Source organism: Hyposmocoma kahamanoa, unplaced genomic scaffold (genome assembly GCF_003589595.1).
Source record: "Hyposmocoma kahamanoa isolate Upper Pololo Valley unplaced genomic scaffold, ASM358959v1 66, whole genome shotgun sequence".
Classification (NCBI taxonomy): domain Eukaryota; kingdom Metazoa; phylum Arthropoda; class Insecta; order Lepidoptera; family Cosmopterigidae; genus Hyposmocoma; species Hyposmocoma kahamanoa.
Window position 1 is genome coordinate 7441530 of NW_020653854.1, and position 24064 is coordinate 7465593.

The 24064-nt window shown below is 38.0% G+C and overlaps 1 protein-coding gene across 1 annotated transcript; it reads left to right on the forward strand.

Moving 5' to 3' along the window:
• The first annotated feature begins 9191 nt into the window (after positions 1 to 9191).
• LOC113231670 (zinc finger MIZ domain-containing protein 1) lies at positions 9192 to 18437 on the forward strand. The gene is made up of 10 exons (XM_026466121.1): positions 9192 to 9340; positions 13850 to 13979; positions 14090 to 14852; positions 14941 to 15073; positions 15215 to 15425; positions 15827 to 16167; positions 16271 to 16418; positions 16497 to 16832; positions 16920 to 17117; positions 17238 to 18437. The coding sequence occupies exons 2-10, from the start codon at positions 13881 to 13883 to the stop codon at positions 17397 to 17399; spliced, it is 2391 nt and encodes a 796-aa protein (XP_026321906.1). The 5' UTR covers positions 9192 to 9340; positions 13850 to 13880; the 3' UTR covers positions 17400 to 18437.
• Positions 18438 to 24064: the final 5627 nt, after the last annotated feature.

Sequence of the window (24064 nt, forward strand, 5' to 3'; positions counted from 1 at the left end):
TTTTTCAAACAAACCGACGTTTCGGGCCCTTTACAGGTCCCATGGTCACGGTTGATTTAAATCCGGAAAAATAGTTTCATTTCCTATGTGTAACAATCGCGAAAACCTAAGAACTCAACATTACTTTTGTTTTAGTTTATGTTATATTCGGGTAATAAAAGAGAGTCCAAACGCAATGTTAATTATTTCTGCATAAGTTGCAAGAGATAGTACAAATGAAATGATGCTTGTTTATATCAGTTTATGACTTTGACATTTACATTATTTCTGATAAACTTGAAATTAATTTATATGAACTGGATGCTTACTTGAATTTAAAACCGGGTGTGTATTAAAAAGTGCCCATCTACAAACAATTACGCAGATATATTGCGAAAACGTATAAATATTATAATGCAATGAGCGAAACGAGTTGGTTGCCACGCGCGATTGGCGACATGTTTGTCGTACGAAGCGCGAAACAGGTTTCTGCATAAGGGAGGTGCATGCATAGGAGCACCATGACACACTGAAAATTTTAACTTTATTGAAAACAAAGGTAAATTTAAAATAAAACACACTCTCCGCAATTACCACTATAACTGCGTTATGAACGCGTAATTACATTTGCTTTTTTTAAGATACCTAGTGACGTGACTATCAAGTCGTGCACCTGGTGGTACGCGACACGCCTGTCCCTAACAGTTGCAGTGCCATTCAGAGCTTTAAACCAAAAAGGTCTGAGAGGCACTGCCACTGCGCCTGTTACCTTCAGGCATAAGTTGACAAGTTCCATGTGCTTGTAATTTTACCAGCACCCTTACTCTTCGAAAAAGGAACGCAATAATGTTCATATTACTGCTTGGTGGCACAAATAGGTAAGGTAAGGACTAGACGTAGGTTTTAGTGCCACGCCTACATTGTGGATATTCCAAGGATTCGCACTTTCACATTTGTATGGGGAACGTCTAATTCGTGGAATTTCTTCCTTGCCTGTTCCCTAAACGCTTTAACATAAGCCTTTGCAAGGCGAGAGTGAATAGACTTAATTTAAGTATGCACGCTCCATCATCGACCTGATCGTCACTTTCCATCAGGTAAGAAGGAGGTCAAATGAGCGCTATATTTCATATTTAAAAAATCATCAAAACTATTCAAACTAATTAATATGAATAAAGTGTTGTTAAATATTGGGAAATATCCAAAAATATTCTCGATTTTGGTAACCCCAAGTGCATGTAACTGCTCGCTATGCTGACATGCGTGTGCGCTTGCCACACCGCATTATGTGCTACTTACCGCCGGTCTAACAAAATCAACTCTATGTTGCACTGGTTACAGTTATAAAGCAGTTATAATGCTCCCTATTCTAAGATCACAAATCGTATTCAGTTTTGTTAAAATTTCCTAGAACATTACGCGAATCGCAAACATCTGCTTTAATATCTTTAGTATATAACCAGCAATGGTGACGTACGCGAATTGTAAACACATTCGTCAAGGTGCAGAACCTCAAATCAGCTATGTGATTTCGTTAAAAAGTACCAAATGCTTCTATAAATGCGAGACCGATTAGGTTATGCAGTTATTGCAAAATTTTGTACAGTCGGTCTTCGTGTAACTGTTCGTATACCAAATAGATAATCTAAAAGTTAAAGTTTCATTACTACTTGATGGTGTTCGCGGTGCAAATTCAACCTAGTTTGCAAATTGTTCTATATAGCCTTTCATAGACTTTTATTGAAGGTTATACCAGAAATTAACGGAAAACTAGTATTTTATTTTATTGTCTTCCTGTGTTTGATAAGAATGGATGGAAGACGATGTAAACGTTGTATTACATAAAGAGAAATCACCAGGCTGACACTTTATTTATTCTATCAATCTAATCTATCATAAAAAGTGACATAATACATAAGCTTTTGCTTGCAATAGAGCTCCATGTGAAAGGAGTACTGCCACCTTACCTATTTCTGCCGCCAAGCAGTAAATTGAGCATTGCGTCTCGGTCTTGAATGGTAAGGGTGCTAATGAAATTACAGCCACATGGGACTTATCAACGAGTCATAAGTCTCAGGGAGACGGGCGCAGTGCCAGTGCACTACAGATCTTTGTGCTTCAAAGCTCTGAGTGGCATTGTAACCGTTATTGAGGAAATATCGCTTGATATTATAAAAAAACTAAATAAAAGAAGACAAACGCACAGTTTGTCAGTCCGTCTCAGTCAGTCAGCGTCAATAAATAAATAACACACACACCCATAGCCCCGCACTAGGGAAACCGTGTGTCGCGGGTGCCATGGACACATACATAGCCACCCACAAATTACACTTAAAGTCACGAGAGAAATAAACATAGGCCATATAAATTTCAGTCCCGGCCCGGGAAACGAATCTACGACCGTGGCCGACCAACATGGTAACCGTTCGGCTACGGAGGCAGTTGAAGTTGTTAAGTATTAGTATGTAATAAGAAAATATTTTAGACATGAAAATATTGCAAAATTTAAATATTTCTTGGTGAACTATCCATGGTCTAATATCCTACTATCAGATAATATACATATTTCAATAGCAAACAAGGTGTTAAAAAATCCCACGACATTACCGTACGCATCATATTATTATTACATGCTTTTGTACAAAAAAAATATAATGCAATCTATAACTAAATATGTGTCGATAAACACGCAATCGCTGTGCTAAAATTAAATTCATATCAAAAAAAATCTCCAGATAACAAAGCAGTATTTATTGTTGTAACAGCGTTTTCCTCATAGTCACGATACAATGAAAATAGCACGTACCGAATGTTTTACAATTCTTTCATCTGTACAATCAAATAATATGGTAGATGTGTAGATATAGATAGATACGTGTTACATATTTACCATGTCCGTGATTTTTTAAAAGCTATAGAAAAATCCTTTTTACTGTTTGGGTACTCAAAATAGGATACAAAATCTTTTGCACGGAGCGCATTTGGAGGATTATTCTCTTAACAAATACTTACATGATTATTATTGATACTTATTAAAGATTGACTTATTAAAGATACTTGGCATTCATAGACAAGATTGCGCAGAAGTACGCCGAACCCCAGAGACGCAGGCTTCACCATCACGTGAACGTCGAAGCCATTCAGACGTTTCAAACGGACAAAACCATTTAAACTAGTGAGATGAGTGTGTGGTTACACTAACTAATACCAGTGTCACTGAACAAAAAGATCTCAAGATACGTATCTTCGCCTTAATACGTAGATAATGAGAAAATTGCCAATAGATGAATTCTTAGTTTACTTTGTTTCTTTATTTAGATTAAGTGTAATGTAAATTACTTATTAGTCTTGTATTTCGCTAGATTGTAATGTATTTATAATGTGGTTTACTTGTGCCGTATAAATAGATGAAGAAAAAACTTATTAAAGACCCTACAAACACTACGAACAATTCCTTCGATCCGAATGAGCTATAGACCGAGTCCAGTCCAAATAACAAACTGGTGGAGTATTTTCACAAAAAATATACCAATATCATGATGGTAAAAACATGATGACATTCAGTAAAATAAGAGATTTGTAATAAGGCTTTTTGATATTATTTAGTTTACATACTTACCATTTTTTTTAAATTATGGCTGTAAACCTTCCTTAAATAAGTAAAATTCAATAAATATTGCAACTACTTATCGAAACTTAGTCTTTGGTCACTTTCTGTTTTACTTTTGTTTTTTTCCACAAAGTAAATTTTTTTAAATTTTGCTTTATGCTTTATTTTACAAAATTCGGACAGCACAATATTAGGCAGCAAATAAATAAAGATGTTTACATTAAAAAAGATGAATGGCTAAAAATTAAGTTGACGTAGTGTTCATTGAACTTATTGTTATATGATCAGATAAGAACCAAATCTAAGACGTACGTATTTAGTTCTTAGGTTTTCGCGATTGTTTCACATAGGAAATTAAACTATTTTTTCAAACAAACCAACGTTTCGAGTCCTTTACAGATCCCATAGTCAGCAGCCTTGACCATGGTAAAGTTGGTTTCTTTGATAAAACAAATATAAAGCGATTTAGAAGAAGAAGTTTCATTTTCTAAATCTAAAGTGCTTTAAAACAGATTTATGAGAAATACCTGTGATGGTGCGCACTTCTAAATGATGGTTACAAAATAATTGAGAGGAGGCGACCGCCATGGATAGAAGAAAAGTACAAGGCGATACAGAAATAGCTGCTATGCATGTTCGACTATATCTGCTTTTTACGACTCCTGTGCGCATCAGGCAGGCAGGCGCGGGCATTGCAAAACCGCCCAGTTGACGATAATAGCCGGATCGTAAAATAAACACGGCAGTGTGATTTATAACAGTTGTCAACAAGGAAAACTTAATTTTTTTAATTCTCCGTCTCGGACTTTGTATGCTACGACGTTATACCACATTAAGTACTATAGATAAGTAGTAGATGCCTTGTTATTACACTACTTCCGGGGGGAATTAGGAGTAATTATTTGAGCGAGAATAAACGAATTTGGTATGGAACGTAAAAAAATAATGGCAGTAAGACGCAAAATGCTGGAGAGCCGGGTTGTTGCAAATATCCGCGGATAATCTGCAACAATTAAAATATCTGCATCCACATACGCATTAATCGACGCTAATAGGTATTCATTGCGGATGTTCGACTCGCGACATGACCTAAAAGACACACTGGAATAATTCACAAACTTTCCAGAAACATACTGTAAGCCGAAAAAGCAGCTCATCTGTTGGTTTTAGAGTATAACTTTGATAAAATCTCACAATGATTAAGCTAGGCAGATTGATTGTTTTCATGCAGATTGAAAAAAAAAATTAATACAACATTAAACAAAGTAGAAAGCTTTTTCATGTAGATTCAGTAAGGATGTACATTATTCGCGTTTTTTTTAAATATATAAAATGAGCATCCGCTGATGTTAAGGCCAAAAAATCACCATCCGCTGTAAAAAAACCTGCATTAGGAACAACCCTAGTGGAGAGCCCCAACAGCCTACTGAGGACACTATCCAACAGACGGAAGCTCTGTCCTGCTTTGCAAAGGCTTCGGGTATCGGCTCTGATAAATCCTTGCGCTGAACGTGTGTTTATTAATTAATTTTTTGTATATTTATTATTTGTAAATGTCTTATAATGCGTGTTTTACGTTTTAGTTTATTTATTTAGTTACTTACGGAGGTGTAGGTTTTGTTTCTTGATTTATTGTGTAGTTTATACTAAGTACTAACACATCTATGGATGATTCTTGTTTTATTTTGTAGTTTATATTAAGTACTAACACATGTTGTGGTTTGACTAAATAAGAGTTTTAATACTTTTAAAATTGGTCTCGAGACCTTCTTGTATCCAGGATCCACATTGCAAAACACTGCACCACTGGGCCACTGCAATCGTCAGTATGTATATGATTTTATCAATTGTATATTCGATAACACTAGTTGTCCATTGATTCCATTTGTTGAAACAACAGTTTTAGTGTTTTTTTATGATACGAAGTGACGGGACGACCAAGGCGTGCGCCTGGTGATAAGCGACACGCCTGTGCATAGCAATTGCAGTGCCACTCAGAGCTTTAAATCGCAAGATCTGAAGGGCATTGCCACTGGGCCCGTCACCCTGATGCATAAGTTGACGGGTGCCATGTGCCTATAATTTCACACAAAAACCGGAACGCAGTAATGGTCATATTACTGCTTGTCGGCAAAAACAGGTAAGGTACTAATCGACTCAAAATAACATAGGTACATGTTTGCCAAGAAAAATATTTATCAAGACGCGTAAAAATCTAGATTCCCAATGCAAAATCTGCGCTTTCATGTTCTATTTAATAGAAAAATCTGTAAGAGATAAAGAAATGTACGGCATAGCATGATACAACAATTGTTTTAGGTTAGTATAAGAATCAGGTATGCGATACGTGTTTTAATGTAGATATTTCATTATCTGCTGTAGCACGTCATACGCAAGTTATCTGTGAGATAAGATTTCGAGAGCAGGAAGACTAAACATGTTTTAATCGATATGGTTGCAATAAACAGTGGAAAACAGATGGCCGTTTGATTTAAGGCTGACAGCCTTGGAATAAAATAAGGTGTCCAGTACACAGCTCCGTATTCACGTGGTACTTATTTTGAGCGCTTGCCTAATGGCGTTAAATAAACGTAATCGTAGTTTTTTTTTTATTATTTGATAGATATTTAGCCGCCAAAAATAAATAGCCGTAGCAGCCATGGTTCGACGTACCGCCTCTCAAGCATATTCCGTGGATTAGAATCCGGGGTCACACCTCTTTGTTTTTCAGCATTTATGAGCGAAATTTAATTAAAAATTTTAAAGGAAAACATCATGATAGAACCTGCACGTCGATAACGTATGAAGTCCATAACCCGCATTGGGCCAGATTAGCGAACTATGGCCCAAACCCTCGCATGGGAGGAGAACCGTGCCCGCCAGTGGGACGTATAAATGAGTTGATGGTGAAATATTTAGCAACACACGTATTATACCAATTTTAATTGCTATGAAGGTATTTTGTTTAAAACAATTGTTTAATCGATTTTGTGAAAATTCTTTTGACGTATACTATGGCAATGTGCATATTGAGATCGAAGTCTATGTATGAAAGAAATTTTATATCGTAAGCAATAGAAATGCTGTCTTTGGATTATGTTTTACCCTTTGTCATAGATGTTTTAAAATCAAAGATGACTTATCTATTGATATATTTTTATGAATGGGCCAAAGGCGGTGCGGGTTGCGTAGCGGCGAGTGGCAGGCGCATCGGAACGCGGACGAGATCGCTCGCTTAGCCGCTTTCCCGACTTTCCAGCAGCACGCCGCGCGCGCACCGGCAAATGCACTCCACCACTAACAAAACGTGCGCCCGCGTCGCTTAGCGGACACGATCATGCACACATCACTCTCCCACACCTCACACCCCTCGCACTCACTTTTCACTATCATTGCATAGCGCGATATGTGCAATTTTCTTTACAGGTACCTTTGCATATTTGTCAACTTATTACCACAGTGCAAGCAATTAATCAATATATTTTTATTTACTTTGAATTGCCGTTTGTACATTACAATAAAAATACAAGAAGTATAAGTTAGTGCACGTCACATTTTCATTTACAACAAAGAATATTTTCAATCATTCAAATAAATGGTATTGATTGACAGCGGTTGCTATCACAAATAAAATCAATACTGTTATCATGATAGAGCAATATCATCGCTACCTAATTGGCAGTACAGATAGAATTTGACAAACACATTGTTAATGAGTAATCGGATTAGAAATAATTATCAATTAATTTCATTAAGTTTGAGGGTTAATTGGATAAATATTAAAAGTCATTAATTTTAAAAGTCGATCGCAGAATAAATTAATCTTTAAATTGATTTGACATATTACATAGTGTGGAGTGTGCATCGCGTGCGGCATGCGGCACCGGCAAGGACATAGCAGGACGAGTCACCCGTCCTCCATGGTCGGCGTCATGCGCAGGTAGCGACCAGAGGACGACATGCCCATTGTTTATCGTCGCTAATTATTATGCTCCAACGCAGACGCTTGCCGACTGCCGCGCCGCGCGCCACTGCGCAAAAACTCGATACTGTATCGTCTACCTGAGGTTAAGACGAAAAGAGTTATTTTGGTTCCTCCCGTCATCAGATTTATTTTTCAAGACAACCTTGATTAGTCAAAAAATATTTGTCTAAGAGCGAGGCATACGTTCTTCGTTCGACAGTGCTCTACTTTGATGGTCAGCGATCGCGTAGTCGACAGTGAACAACTATCGCAGTCGCAGTATCGCGCTCGATTGAGGACCGTTACGTGAAAACGTCGCGCGCGCGGGGCGGGGCACTTGGGGCAAGAGCGCCCGCCGATATAGCGACAGTGGCGCCCGAGAGCGGCCGATCGGCGAGTGTCGAGACGACGACATACGAGCGGGGGACGCGGGGGTGCGCCACTTATCGCGGCGAGCTGGCAACGTCGCGCGGGGTGGGAGCGCCCCGCGCCGCAACCTCTCACTCACCGTCGCCGGCTCGCCAGCCGCCAGTGTTACCTTTGACGGTCGAACGTATGGTAGTTCGCTGTCAGTGACGTCGCTGCAGACGCTCGTGCAACACGTCTATGATGTTTCGGTGAATTCTAAGTCGGACTTATGTGTGAAGGATAAAATCGTATGATTGGAGTACAGTGACAGGTACAGATCACATCACCCTGGATTTTGGATTTTTTGATGGATTGTGAACAGTGAAATTCTGGATTTTCTGCTTATAAACAGTGAAGTGTACTTAAGAAAAAGATTGAAACTTAGTGTCAAACATTTTCAGATTTGAAAAAAATATTAACAAAGTGTATAGTGCAAGATTGCATTGAAGGCGAAGTGATTATAGTTAAAGTAAATAACAGTGCATTAGTTTTTGAATTGTTAGTTGATGAAAATTTGACAAGTTTGGGTAACATTTAATTTTCTGTACAAGAGTTTAAAAGTTTACAAAGAACTAAAAAAATTGTGGAAGTGTTTTTAAAATTATAGACTTGTCAAATCTTGATCGGCTAGCACATACCACCTGTCGTAAAATAGAGCACACGTTGGATTTTGCCTCAGCTGATTGGATTGTACGACGGAATCTTCGCTCGAAGCGTTCATCGTCGGGAAAATTATGAAAAAAAAAATGCTACATGTGAATAATGCTACGATAATGCAAGGAATTTTATCTGTGCTATATAATTAACGATAAATACTAAATGACGAGAAGTTAAAGATAAAATAAAATAGTTTAAAAATACCCTTGCATTATAATGAAGAAATAAATGATAGTAAAGAAATCCAAAAAATAGAACTACATAACTGAAATCACAAGTGATCGAATAAGAAGTGAAATGCATTCAGCAAATTTATGAAAAGGCGTTACGAGTTGCGATGAACGCTTCGACGCGTTGATTGTTGACGTTCGCTAACGAAACGAAAGGCTGGAGCAAAATTCACGCGCGACATACGATAACAGCAATCGACTATGTTCGCTTCTGACACGAGTACAACATTGGAAAAAAAAATTAAAATTATCAACAGCGAGATCAAATCTTTTACAAAACGAGTGACCATTTTATTTTGACTTGAACGTTTTCGAGCTACAAGGAGATCCCTCGTGTTTCAGGGGGTGTGCTTGGACCGACAGGACGGCGACCTCTGGCAGTGCAGCTGGATACGCGGGATACTTTATCAACAACACGGGAGCATACGCTCCCGATCCTGGCAAGAACAACCCTCTGCAAGGGACAATTGGATACAGGGCCAACACCCCTAGGTAAGTCGATAAATTTCTCAAGTGCAACAACTTTGAAATTAATGTTAGATAACGTTGAACAAGAGTCATGAGTGCAAGCAATCACAAAATTACATAATGGAAAACCATTACTAGTAAATATTATATTGTTCGACTACAAACTCACCCTATCTCACTCGTAATCCTTAAAAAAAGTGTTTTCTATCATAATTGTTAACGTTTTATACGTCAATAAATCATTTTACTGCAAGATGTATTTTTAATGTGGTGCGTAAAATTTTAAACGATTTTCTGATTTCAAATTTCGCGCCATATTGTTCCGCTAGCGTAATTATTGTTGTTGTGAGTACCTACCATTTAGTCCGTGAGCACCAGTAAAACGCTTCTGCATTATTATCAGTAACCAAAACGTATTGTACACGCAGGTACCACAGCATTTTATCTTATCCGGAACAAGTTTGTTTATATTACAACAAAACTCTGAAACGTGACTCGCTTACCTGTGCCACCTTATCGTAGTTAACAAGCAATAAAATCAAAAATTTACCGTCTGTACAAATACCTACGGCTGCGACATTCGTCATTCAACGCTCACAGTTCAATTTATTTAGCAATTAAAAAGTCAAGTTACACAGTACTGTATTAGTAGAATTTTCTAATTATGAATGTCCTTTATATAATGCAAAAATCGAATGTTTATATAATGGAATTGTTATTCGCCTAACGGAAGCCAAAATTAAATTTAAAAGTGTGTGACATCGGCGACCGCGCATCGCTGCAATTATAATGAAAAGAAATGTGCTCTTCCATTCACACGCACAAACGCCTCAGGGCACCCAGCACCCACACAAGCGCGCGCCATCGCACTCACACAGCTTTACCTTCACGCACACATGCGACTCTCACTCACACACCGCGCGGTGGGAATGCACGCGGTGACTGCACTTTAGCGCTTACAATAAACACAAACAAACAAAACATTAAACTAACCTCGTCGAGCGCATCCAATACTTCAATATCTCTTACTTTTGTCTATTTAAAATATGCGTGCGCATTCCATTAAAATTCGTAAGCGTCAAGTAAAATTATTTAATAATTACTTTAAACTAGGGTAATAATATGGATTATTATTATCATATAATTAATATAAACGAAAAAAATCGAGCAGGTGCTAAGTTAGGCGCTCAACGGCTTTGTTTTGTAGTCACCTTTACAAACGACATATTGTTGATGGCTGCGCCTGCGTCTATACAAAACCAATAAGTAAATAATAATAAAATGGGGGCCGGCAACGAGATTGTGTGAACACAGGAAGTCTACCGCACCTCAAGGGTAGAAGGACGGGAAATTAACGAACATTTTAACTAAACTCAAACGAGATTAGAAGACTAAAATAACAAGATAAATAGACAAGAAAATAGCAAAGTAAAAAGACAATTACCATTCTTAAAATTTCCATCTGTTTAATCAAATAATAAATTATCAATAATCAAGAGATGCTCTAAAACAAACACACAATAAAAATGTCAGCAGAATAAAAGAAAACAATCCAGCAACTTAAGAGATACCAACTAATGCAACTTAAAAGTTAATAAAATAAGAGATTTGTAGCGTTCCTTCGTAAGTAATCGTGGGAAAAAATGTCAGTTTACAACGACCGGCACTGGGGGCGGATGCACAGGCAGACGGGGCATTACACCACGTGCTCAAAGGGTCGAACAGATAATAAAAAAAAGACTTTGTACAGTGGTTAACACTGATTACACAGATGCTAACTGAGTTAATTAATTGTTTCTTAAAGAATAACTACGTAAACATGTTTTAATGGATGACAATAATCAAAGAATCACAAAATGGTACACGTAACTATTTGGAAATAATATCATCGCAGACAAACAAATTATTATCAGTAAGCGTCGTAATAAAACCCCATATTGACGTGAACGGGACCACTTACCCCAGCCGGGTGACGCGACGACCCTTCCTCATTGTGCCGTATTTACCCCGGAACGCTCGCCTCCATTTGTAACCCCCGGAATCCGCTCCTTAAATCATGATTCATCCTCTCCCCATCCCGGCGTCAATTGACGAGAATGAGATAGATATCGGAATATATAATCAGAGGAATATACACTTTATTATAAGAAATAACGATTGTGTCTAAACTAAAAGAATGGATTTTTTGCTGGAGAATAACAATGGAAAAGAATAAAATTCAAACTATTGCACAAATAAATAAACAAAGAAAAATCCCAAACATGATAATTGATATTACACCTAACTACAAAGTGCTATAACAAATATATCAAATCAAGAATATCAAAACGTTAATGCCATTATACGTGTGGCAATGTGCGCACAAGCCACAATGTGAAGTGACATTTAAATGGGGGTGACCAACTGTCGTCGAAACAGGGGTCGAACACGCCACGGCTTCACGCTGCCACGATAGTAATCTATACGAGACTCACAATTAATGCCTTATTTAACACTCTGTTTACAACAGACACTGTGCAACAAAATGCACTAATTAATCTGTGATCACTGTAACACGCTAATGCAAGAAAAATACAAACGTTTGAAACTAGCCACGACGAAACGTATAACGACGGAGCAAAATATAGTGGAAACCATTACCACGTGTACAAAAACAATTGCAAATGCTTAAACTCATATTAAGACATTGGAAAATTTAAAAGTAACGACCTTGCAGAAATTAACATATCTCCAGCCAACTAGGTACTCGTTGCATTTCTTAGCAAATTGATTCAATACGCGATTATCTACTCTGCCAATTAACTAGGAATCCGACACGTCTGCGTACCAATCTAAAATTAACTGCAGCCTATGTATCAAAATACCTACACGTTACTCGCACATCTCTCAATACTATGCCAAACACCTTCCAGCTTCTCAAAATAGCGACGCACTCATCTAAATTGATTTATTTAGGCGTTTCGTCAAAGAGCAGGCGAAGAACAGATTCGAGCAAACGTACACGTACAAGACTACTAAAAATCATCAAATCTATTAAAAACTGATGTCGATTACCATTCAGGGGATCTACTCTCGATCTCCGTCCGAAACAATTACTGTCAAATAAGTAATATTCGACAAAATTAAAAGACAAGTATCAAGTATGAAGCTTCTTTCGCAACACGCGGCTTTGCATTTGGTCAAGTATTGCTTATTTGGCAGTAATTGTTTCGGACGGATGTCGGACGGAGATCGAGAGTAGACCCCCTGAATTATTTTGCTGTACAGTAGACATCTTGTCTGTGTGTAAGTACAAACCTGTACCGAACGATAAAATTGTATAAAAAAAAAGGTTGTTCTAAGAACAGCCTCAAAAGAAATGCCTGCAACGACCGCTTGCATTCAAGATCCCAAATATTTTGAACAGGGCGTAAGTGATTATTCGGATGTGGTACCACTTTTACAAAAAGTGCAGCAGGATACAGAACACACAGATTTTTTGTCGACTAAACATTTTGGTCGGCGAAAAGAAAAAAGGTTCAGACAAAACTATAAAAAGAAGTGCAGGTCGGACCGAGTTTACCTAAGGAAGGACCCTTGTAAATCATCTGCACCATCGATGAATAGATGTGACGAGTTGAGCGTTGTTGACTCGTGTCTTTATTGGTTGTCGTCGCTGCTAAGTATCTGTTAAGCCATTTACGAGTATACTTAAGTAGTAGCTGTGGAAATCTCACAACCGATTGTTTATTATCAACAAATTTGTTCGACAAATTATCAAAAAAAGATTTGCCCATACAACGCATTAGAACGTGAGAATAAACGAAAAAACAAAATAAAAAACAATGCACCAGTATTTGCAACCGTATTAACACAATATCGAATGTTGCATGTATGCTAGTTCGTATTCATTAAAATAATTTCATAATAACAATACAAAGGGCCAATATTGTTGTGCACTACTACAAGCGCGATGTAACAATGGGTAGAGCGCGCACTGTTTGTCGTACATTTGTCGAATGGGAATTATTAGGAAGGGCTCCGCGAAGGCTCGGGAATTCGCCCCAAAAGCAGTTCACATGAATCGTTCACCCACTTCGGTACAAAACAAAAAATCACACACATCCCGAGAGAAACACAGGGGTAACAACGCGTCACTATTCGTCCATATTGATTTTTTCTCTCTTTGTTAGTAAAATAATAATCCCACATCATATATTAAAAAAAGATCTTACGTCTATACAATTTGGGTTGAATATCGAGTCTAGGTTTATTAATAATCGCAGCGTAACGTGTGGAATGGCCGGCTATGCAAGGCCTTGGCTTGCAATAGTATAGAAACCGCGTGTATCGTGAGTGAAATAAAATTAATGAAACCGATTTCACAATTAAAATTTATACACGCCTACAATTATGTGCATAATTAGTACTTCAAATCCGGCACAGTTAGTCTGGGATATGTAAAGAGAACCTTGATAGCAGGACACGCTATGTCACTAGCAATAGGGCTCTAGATTGCATGTGATTGAAGTGTCCCTAACATTTGTTGTGCAGCGGCTATGGGTGCGCCGGCGGTTCGGGCGCGATGAGCGGCGGCGGCGAGAACGCGCAGTTCGGCGCCACCGCCGCAATGGTCGCCGCGGCCACCACGGCCGCGATGCAGGACTCGCAGCCATTCTCGCAGGTAATAGCGAACACCATTAAACTTTTTTTTTAACAAATCCGTATTTCATTTAAGCACCTTTGCCTATGTTTCAATTCATCTATTTAATTTCAAACATCCCCTATTTCCAGATGCAAAACAACATGACTATGGGAAACCCCCAATACAATGCGATGAACGGCTATGGCCAGCAACGCAGCCACAACCCTGCGATGGCAGGCATGGGCATGGGGGGTAACGGAGGCATGAACGGCATGACCGGCATGGGGCAGATGGGCAACGCGGGCATGAATGGCATGAACCCCATGGCTCAGATGGCCAACATGGGTATGCATGCCAATATGATGCAGTCACAAATGGGCCCTGGACAAATGGGCGGCTCGGCAAAAATGGGCCCAGGCTACCCGCGACGGCATACGCCTTACCCTCAAGGAACGATGCTCATGAATCAGCGGAAGGCACAGTACATGGGCGGCCAACCTGGATTCGGCCCTCAGCAATATCCCACTGCAGGGTATGGCGGCCGACCTGGGTTTCAGGGTCAATATCCTCCCCAGCAGCCATTGGGGCCTAGTGGCAATTTTGGACCCGCAATGCGAGGAAATATGAGACAATCCACGCCTCCGTATTCGAACCAGGGTCAGTATTTTAATGGCGGTGTGCCTGCGCAATTCCCTCAGCACCAAGGTAGCAATGCCCAATATGGTGGTCAGTACAGCGGGCAATTTGCTCAGGACGTTGCCATGCGGACGAATATGAGCTACCAGCATAGCCCAGTTCCTGGGAATCCCACTCCGCCTTTGACGCCAGCAAGCAGTATGCCGCCATACATAAGTCCAAACGCCGACGTAAAACCCCACTTCAATGAGCTCAAACCACCGATGGGCATGCAAAGTAAGTTTACAAAACTAAATAGTCGCGTGGATTACTTGTTCTTCCCTATTGAGACAAAAAATCTAATTCTATGTTTCGTTATTTTCAGATGACGAGCTCCGGTTAACATTCCCTGTAAGAGATGGTATCATACTACCACCATTTAGATTAGAACATAATTTAGCAGTTAGCAATCACGTATTCCAATTAAAACCCACGGTCCACTCAACGTTAATATGGAGGTAATTATCACTTACAGTTTCCTACTCCTAGGTAAACTAATAATTAAATGCTTGTCATTTACCCTAGCATGATTTGCACTTTGAACTTAACTATGAAACATGTTTGAGTAAGTTGTTTACAATTCGATTCTACAATTGTAGGTCGGATCTTGAGTTACAACTGAAATGCTTCCATCACGAAGATCGGCAAATGAACACGAACTGGCCAGCGAGTGTTCAAGTATCAGTCAATGCTACCCCATTAGTCATAGATAGAGGCGAGAACAAAAATTCACACAAACCACTGTACCTGAAAGAAGTGTGCCAACCAGGCAGAAATACGATACAGATCACCGTCTCCGCCTGCTGTTGTGTAAGTGTAATTGTATAATTTACTTTCAAATTTCGATACCCCCAATGAATTCCACACCACTACGCTAACCTTATTTTTGTTCATTTTCTGTAATTTTTGTAAACATCCGTAAGTATTTATGTACTAATATTATGCTCCCTAAATTTTGTGGGAAAATAACATAAAGAAACCAAAAACAAAATTCGAAAAAGAAGTTGTGAAGAAAAGGAAATAAAAAACAAATAAAAACAGAACGGGAATTAAGAAAGAAATAATCAAAAATTAAGTTGGCGTAGTGTTCATTAGTGGTATCGATTTATTAATCGTCAATTCAAACACTTGTTCCAATATAAATATCGAGTTCGCATTGCCTTTGTTTTAATGTAACAACAATTGAATCTTTTTCCATTTTTTGTTTATAGTCGCACTTGTTCGTGCTTCAACTGGTCCACCGACCGAGCGTTCGAAGTGTCCTCCAAGGGTTGCTGAAGAAGCGCTTGTTGACAGCAGACCACTGCATTGCCAAGATCAAGATGAACTTCAACCAATCGCCAGCAAACAGCAATAATGGCTCAAACAACACGAGCGACAGAGAAAGCGTCGAACAAACTGCGTTAAAAGTCTCATTAAAATGTCCCATTACTTTCAAGAAAATAACATTACCTGCTCGTGGACATGAATGTAAACACATACAGTGCTTCGACTTAGAATCGTACCTACAACTCAACTGTGAACGAGGATCGTGGCGATGTCCAGTGTGCAAGTGAGTATTATACTTGCAAATTAACCCTCATTAACTTGATTGTATTCATCATTATATTCTAGTATCATTGACATTATTATAATGAACATTTCCGTAATTACAGCAAGCCAGCACAACTAGAGGGCTTAGAAGTTGACCAGTATATGTGGGGTATCCTAAACACGTTGAACACTTCAGATGTTGACGAAGTGACCATCGACAGTGGAGCTAATTGGAAGGCAGCTAAGAGCCCCTCAAATCCTGGTATCAAGGTTAGTACAGTAAACGATTCAATGTAGACAATAAGGAATTTTGAACTACGTTTTTCTGACACGGAAATTTATTTATAGCAAGAAGACGATAGCAACGACAACAACGGAAAGAGAGGCAAAGCAGTGTCTCCTGGATCCATGAACATGCCAACAATGAACAACTGGGATATGAACCAAGCATTATCACCATACCTTCCTCCTGATATGCACACGATTGCCAGCGGTTCTATGATTAGTTCCTATAACCAAAGCTCGCAGAATAGGAACTCGGGCAATGCGAATCCGAACTACGATTTTGGCATGAACAATGGACCTGGAAGCAACGAATTTGCTGGCAACGGTCCTCTGTCACACCTGAATGACAGTGTTAACTCCTTAGATCCACTCAATGCGATGGAGAAGATCAATGAACAGGTAATTCAAATGACAGGATCATTGACTTTTTTATTACAGATCTTTTAGACTTTTGATTATACCATCAACTCGTAATTTTATCTTCAGATGCCACACACGCCACATACGCCTCATACACCTGGTTCTGCGCACACGCCGGGCGGCGGCGGCGCCACTCCTGGCTCCAGTCATACACCAGGCCCACCGTCCGTTGGACACCACTCTCTCAATGAGGTCGACATTCCTAGTGACCTCAACTTTGACCCGGCGGCCGTTATAGATGGCGAGGGAACCGATAACCTCAACGTGAGTTTCGTAGCTTTTTCCATTTTTTTGCTCTATGAAAGATAAATATGTACTGTCTAAAGTTATTAGGCAGCATACGGTTCATTTCAATGTAGATTAACAAGTGTTGTGTCTGTACAGTTGTTGCCAGAGACGAGTGTAGATCCCATGGAGCTGCTCTCGTACTTGGACACCCCAGCGCTCGGCGAGCTGCTCGCCACGCCCCCTTCCTCGTCGTCATCGGCAGGGTCCCACCCCCCGCGAGCGCCTTCCTCCGACGATCTCCTCGCGCTCTTCGAATGAACAAAGCGTGAGATAGGAATGCGCAATGTCAATACCTAATCGTAACACACTCCGCTAATTAAATCTTTCAACAAGTCACAAAACGGAATTTTCCAGAAATCACTGTTTAAATGAAAAGCGATAAGCGTATTACGATAAGGTCTTGAGATTCGTTTATCAGGACGCCTAACGAGGCGTGGAAAAAACTCGCATTCGAGCCAGCGAAGCCCGACATTGTGATACTAGATTTTAGTTCATTCTCCATTCGTGTTGATATTGAGTATGGCGGGGTATGAGCGACGCTTTGTTCCGTGGGGCCATGAGAGAATCTCTGTAAGTTAAGGGCCGTGCTGTAGTCAGTCCGCGGTGGTCAATATCAAGCGCAAGGCATCTATTGTCGAAACAATGATGCTGGGGATAAATAGGTTATAGGTAAAGTATTGAGGCGGAGGCGTGTGCCGCGCCGGCCATACACACTGCGGTGTTGTGCATGTATAGTTCCTCGCACCACCGCACTACGGTGGCGCTATTGAGCTCCCAAAATTCTAAACTCTAGCATAAACTGTAACACAAATCTTTCGACTTCTTACTCAATTCCAATATACTTAATCAATTAGAGTTTTGATTGTGTCCGTCGTGACGATTTACCGGTGTATATAAAGAGGATTTTCTTTATTTGTGCTAGTGGTTTTGGTAATGTGGGCACGTCGCTGCGCCGCCTGTACATATAGAGTAGCGCGCCGCGACCGCTCGGAGGCATTATGAATCTTATAGTTCCTATTGGATGCGAGCGAACTATAATGTTCAATTGCCATTAAGTGTAAAATATTCCTTGAAGTTTTCGCATATTCTGCATTTTTAAATGGTAAGATATGATAGGATTCGTGAGTATAGTGCTACTCGCTTATTGGGTGATATATTCTAAATGAGTTGTTTGAAATCAACAAATAAATGGTAACAAATTAGTTACAAAACTATATTGTAAATGTGAGTGCAAAAAATGAACTCTGTTAAATTATTTTGCGTTATGTGAATCGAAGAATGATAGAAATATATTTTAATTTCTATATAAATAGTAACGAACTGTATTATTTGTAAATATGAATTTAATTAAGAATATTATATTACCTAGTTATATTTAGGAGAACATGGCAGATACTTATATGACGGCCAGTTTAGTATAGTATTACTAAATTTAAAAAATCTACACATGGTTTTACATGTAAATACAAAGTACCATAATACAAGAATACCGAAGCGTGAAGAGTGCAGACGCAGAAGAAGACAGTGCTTTAGTGAAAATTATATTTAGCGAAAATTTAAGATCCCAACGACAATTAATAAAACTTTTGTATTTAATTTTATAGTTTTAAAATCGAGCCCTACCCACCGTCTACAGTAAAATTTCTCAAGAATGAAATTCTAAACTTTTAATTACATTACAACAAATCGAAGAATTTATCCGCCTTATTTATAATTAGACAATGAAACAATAACATTCTGTGCTCTGTGCTCTCATGCTTTTCTCTATGGAACAGAAACCAACACTCATATACATAATGTATTATAAAATTATGTTCTGGCTCTATGCTCATCTTAATTTTATTTCATTTTTTTTCTTCCAATTTTCAGATAGTACTTAATACTTGCTCCGAAAGCAATAAGAACACCGTGGTAGTTCAATAAAGATGTTTGTATCGTTGAAATTTGTTCAAAATAAGTAAATTGTTACGTATTTTTAGCCAATTGTAAAGTTTAAGGAATACAAATTGTGATGAGCATTGAATTGACAAAATCTTATTTCACATATTTTCAAATGTCCAGATTACTTTTTGACGTCTTAGCGCAGCATATTTGAAACTTAATAGTGACTTAATTTTACTTAATTTTTATTAACTTAATTTTTGATGTTTTAAATGCGGCGCGAGATGTTCAACAATTGTGGAAATTTCTAAATGGAATTAAGTTCCCATAAGTTCTCGAATCATACTTCGTTTAGATGTTGTCAAGTTTTCAGAGGTAACTTACTGTAAATTTTTAATAACAGTTTATTAAATATCTCTAACTTAGAGTTGTATGTAAAACTGTCAATCTTTCACTAACTTATGTAAAAATCGGTGAATTGCGCATCTTTTCTTCATGCTATGAATATGGACGCCTCTTAGAGTTAGTCGCCTGGTACGGAAAACAATAAAATTAGTATTATTCAAAGTCGTGGTCAATTATTCAAACAAATGGAGAGTTGTTATCAATTATTGTTATTGCGAAAGTTCACAATGCCAGTCAGGTTTACGGAGTGATTGTGTGTCTAGTTGATCACAGCTTTAATATATATTACATACTTTAAGGGACCTTCAATTCCAGTTAGCTAGTTCTATTTATTGTAGTGAGTAACGCTGCCGGGTGGATCGTCAAGAGATTTTTGTGTGACCAAATAGTACTTTTTTACGCATTTACCTGTATTAGGTAATAAACGAATTTGTTTGTAATAAAATGAAAAAATATCACAAAAAATGTATAGCATATCACGATTCAAAAAAAAAGAAAACAAAAATCGGAAAGGATGGTGCACCCGCGCGAGTAAATGATTACAATATATTTTGTTGAATATTATAATGAAATGCTGTGGAGTATACTAGATTTTGTGCTCGTACAAACTTAAAAAGCATTTGGAAATAAGTGAAAGAATGATTCTAAAATAAGGCAATACGCAACCCATGACTTGCAGACGATGCAGCCCAACTGTACTATAGTTATAAATTTTGACTTATTGTGATCATTTTAGCAATCTGGTTGGTACCCACTGAAATTAATTTCTAAACGTGTAAAATGGAAAAAAAACATAACATTTTTATGTTATTGAAAATAAAACGAAGCTAAAAATTATTTTATGATTTTTATTTATTCATTAAAACCTGTAGAGTAAGGAATCATTGGTTAACATTTTAACAATTCGATAAACAAAATTTCGAATCTTTATTATCGTACACCAGTACAAAAGACTTCAACTAGGACGTTGCTGTCAGTTCAGAAGTTCATAAATGTAGTTAATCAAAGTAAATAATTTGGTGTAAGTGGTCATCGTGATAATAGTTATGTTATTTATACGTATATATGCCAATAGAATGGATATCGAAGTATTCTGACACTCGTGCGCAGTAATTTTAGTTGAACTATACATAATATGTATAACCCCATAACACTAATTTCCAAAATATAAAGGAGAGTGATGTTTACGTATTACATAAAAACAGTGTCTGTCAGGATGGCTGGACCAAACGAGACATGCAAATGAAACTGCTCATTATTTACTATCTATTTTCTACTATTTAGTACCTTTATCAACATATTTTCTACCTTTGCGCTAACGGAAATATTAAAGAAATAAAGTGGCCAGCCATTCTGACGTCAGGTTGGCTGGACCTCTACGTTTTTCATGGTTCTAGCAGTATATAATTTGCTTTTTTTTATATAACCATTTATTACCTAATTTCTACCTTTTTTTTCACTATTCTAAAAAGCTTCTATAAAAAGTTATCTGAAAAAATAAATAAAACGCATTTGAAAAAGGTATCTTCTAACAAGACACTTTATCTTCTCCGTGTCTCCAGCTTGAGCATCGGGAAGTGAGTGTGCCTACAGCTCCGCCACCAAAATGGATATTTGGTAGTGGACTTTAGAATCAACTGCTTAGCGGTGGCAACCATTAGTTGCGCAATGCGCAACGGGAAGTGACGTGCCTACAGCTCCGATACTTATCTGGAAAATAGGGAGAGTGATGTACTTACACCCGGGGCAGTTTACCCAAGGCACTACTAGCCTTTTGAGTGTGCAAACAGGCTGATCTGGGGCCAGGACCTAACTGAGAAGATCTCGTTGCTTGCACAGGCCTATTACAACACTTAACAAAAATTGATTATAAACTTGACATAAACCATACTTTGAACGGTCTTACTACCTTTCTTAAATCACTAAACTTAAAAAGAAATAATTCTAAAACAAAACATATACAGTTTGGTAATTATAAAAAAGGAGATATAGATTTACAAATAACCTGTGAAAATAATGTTATCGATGAGGTACAGCAAATGAAATTTCTTGGAATTACCATATATAAAAATTTAAGTTGGAAGCATCACACAGATGTGCTAAATAGCAAACTTTGTAGTTATTGTTACGCTCTATCTGTATTAGTTGATGTAGCGTCAGTTGAAGTTGATATAAACGCGTATAATGGGAACATACCCGTTACTAATGTATGGTAATATTTTCTGGGGAAACTCAATCGATGCAGTTAAAACATTCACAATACAAAAACGGTGTTTGCGTATAATCTATAGATAAACCTAGTGATTATTCCCTCAGAAATCTGTACAAAGAAAAGGGTTTCCTGACGTTAGCAGGAATATACATTTTACAAATATGCGTCTTTGTACGTACGTAATCACAGTAACTTTTTTGCCAAAATATCAAATGTACTCTCCGGTAACGTAAGGAACAGGGACCGTCTTATACTCGCTGTAATAAAAAGCACGATCTTTGACCATAGCACTTATGTAACGGCAATAAAAATTATAACAGAATCCCGATTGACATTATAAACTGAAATGGTAATCAATTCAAGGATCATTTAAAGAAATGGCAAAATGACAATGTTTTCTATAGTTTAAGAGAATTTTATATAGTGACATGAAATATTTGACAAAATATGTGTATCATGTTTAATTCAATTTTATTTTTTATCAATTTTATCTTAATTGAATTTTAATGACTAATTTTAAGACCTTGTACGCCCGATTTGGGTAAGAACTGGAAAACAAATTTATGCATACATATATAACTAACGTGAAGCGGCTTACGATACACCAGTGTCGTGATTTGAGAATACTTTCCACTCTTTACTCTATCATTAATGATAAATGTGCACCTGGATATTTGAAATGTAAATTTAAATATTTAGGTGCATCCCATTATCGCAATCTTCGCTCAGACAGCAAATTGACTCTTAATTCTTTCTCACCGTACTGGTTTTCTTTCCAACTCATTTACTCTTCAGGCATTACGACTCTGGAACGCTACTCTCTACCGCCCCATATTCAAAAGCGCCGAATAAACTAGCTTTCAAGCAATTAGTCCGCGATTTCATATTGGAGTCTCAATCTACATCCCATTAGTCTGACATTGTTATATATAAATATGTATATTAAATATATGTGTGTATGTATTATATATTATGTGTTTCTGTATATATGAGTTGCTTATATATGCTATATTTATATTGTGTTTAAACTATATATCATAATTATTTATAAACTTCTTCCTATCTGTTTTAATTATCATGTTATGCACTCCAGTAAATTATTTTGAACCCAGCTCTCCGGTTGACTGGCAAAGAATGCCTAATGGCATTAAGTCCGCCATTTGTACTATTTTGTGTGCAATTAAGTTTAAATAAATAAATAAAATAACGTCTTAATCTACCAATTCCTCAGATTACAAAACTTTTGTAATCTGAGACCAGTTCGTATAATAAATGTTTCCGATTTCAGATTTCTGATTGCCCTTCTCGTATAGATTCGTATTCGTTCCGTATCCAAGACTAGAAAACTCGGACCCATTTCAGATGTCGCTTGCGCACTATGGCTCAACTCACATTGGCGCGGAGGCGAAGCGTCGCGACGCGTCATGTTTTTCGCTTATAGCATATTCATCTCTACTTTCCCACGCTTCGACTCTGCGCCAGTGAGTTGAGCCTAAGTCCGACTCAAAATTATCGTGACGTTTACATTATCGTCATTTCTTGGATTCGGAACTGCGGGTCTAAAACAATAACTGCCAAATAAGCATTACTCGACTAAATCAAAAAACAATGTCTAGTATGAAGCTTCATTCACATCATGCTTCTTTTAATTTGGTCGAGTATTACTCATTTGATAGTAATTATTTCGGACGGATGTGGAGGAGGAGGAAGGGTCGGTAAGGAGGGTCACTATAATCAAAACTTATGTAGAAAGGAATGAGTGGTGTTCCGACTGTGAAACGAATGATGAGGACTTGCCTCGCAAGAGATCGCATGCATCGATCTCTTGATGCTTCGCCTATCCTGCCCTCCTTGTCGTAAATTTGCATTTTGGTAACTTACCAGATGATAAATGAATTACGCTCATTCTGTTTAATAATAACTGCCTCCGTGGCCTAACGGTTACCATGCCGGACTGCCACGCAGAGGTCCCAGGTTCGATTCCCGGGCCGGGAGAAATAGTTGTATGACGTGAGTTTGGGTGTAATTTGTGGTTGTCTATGTGTGTATCCATGGCACCCGCAACACAGGGTTTCCCTAGTGCGGGGCTATGTTGAGTGTGTGCGTTATTTATTATATTATTATTATTAATAATAAAACTGGGACTAAATAAAATGTAAAAAACCTTTTTATAGGGAGTTTTGTAGATCTGGTTAGCTGATTCCAGATATGTCAAAAACTTAATTTCATGAAAAATGATGATAAGACAGTAGGTATCTCTTCAAAGACATATTTCACCAAGTCGAATTGAACTGGGTTGATAGATTATAGCGTAAGCCATTATCCTTGGAGCAGAGTTCGCAATACGAGGTATATAAACAGTGAAACAAATAAAAAAATATAAAATGTTTCAATCCCGACAAGCACGCTCTGTCAAACACGCACA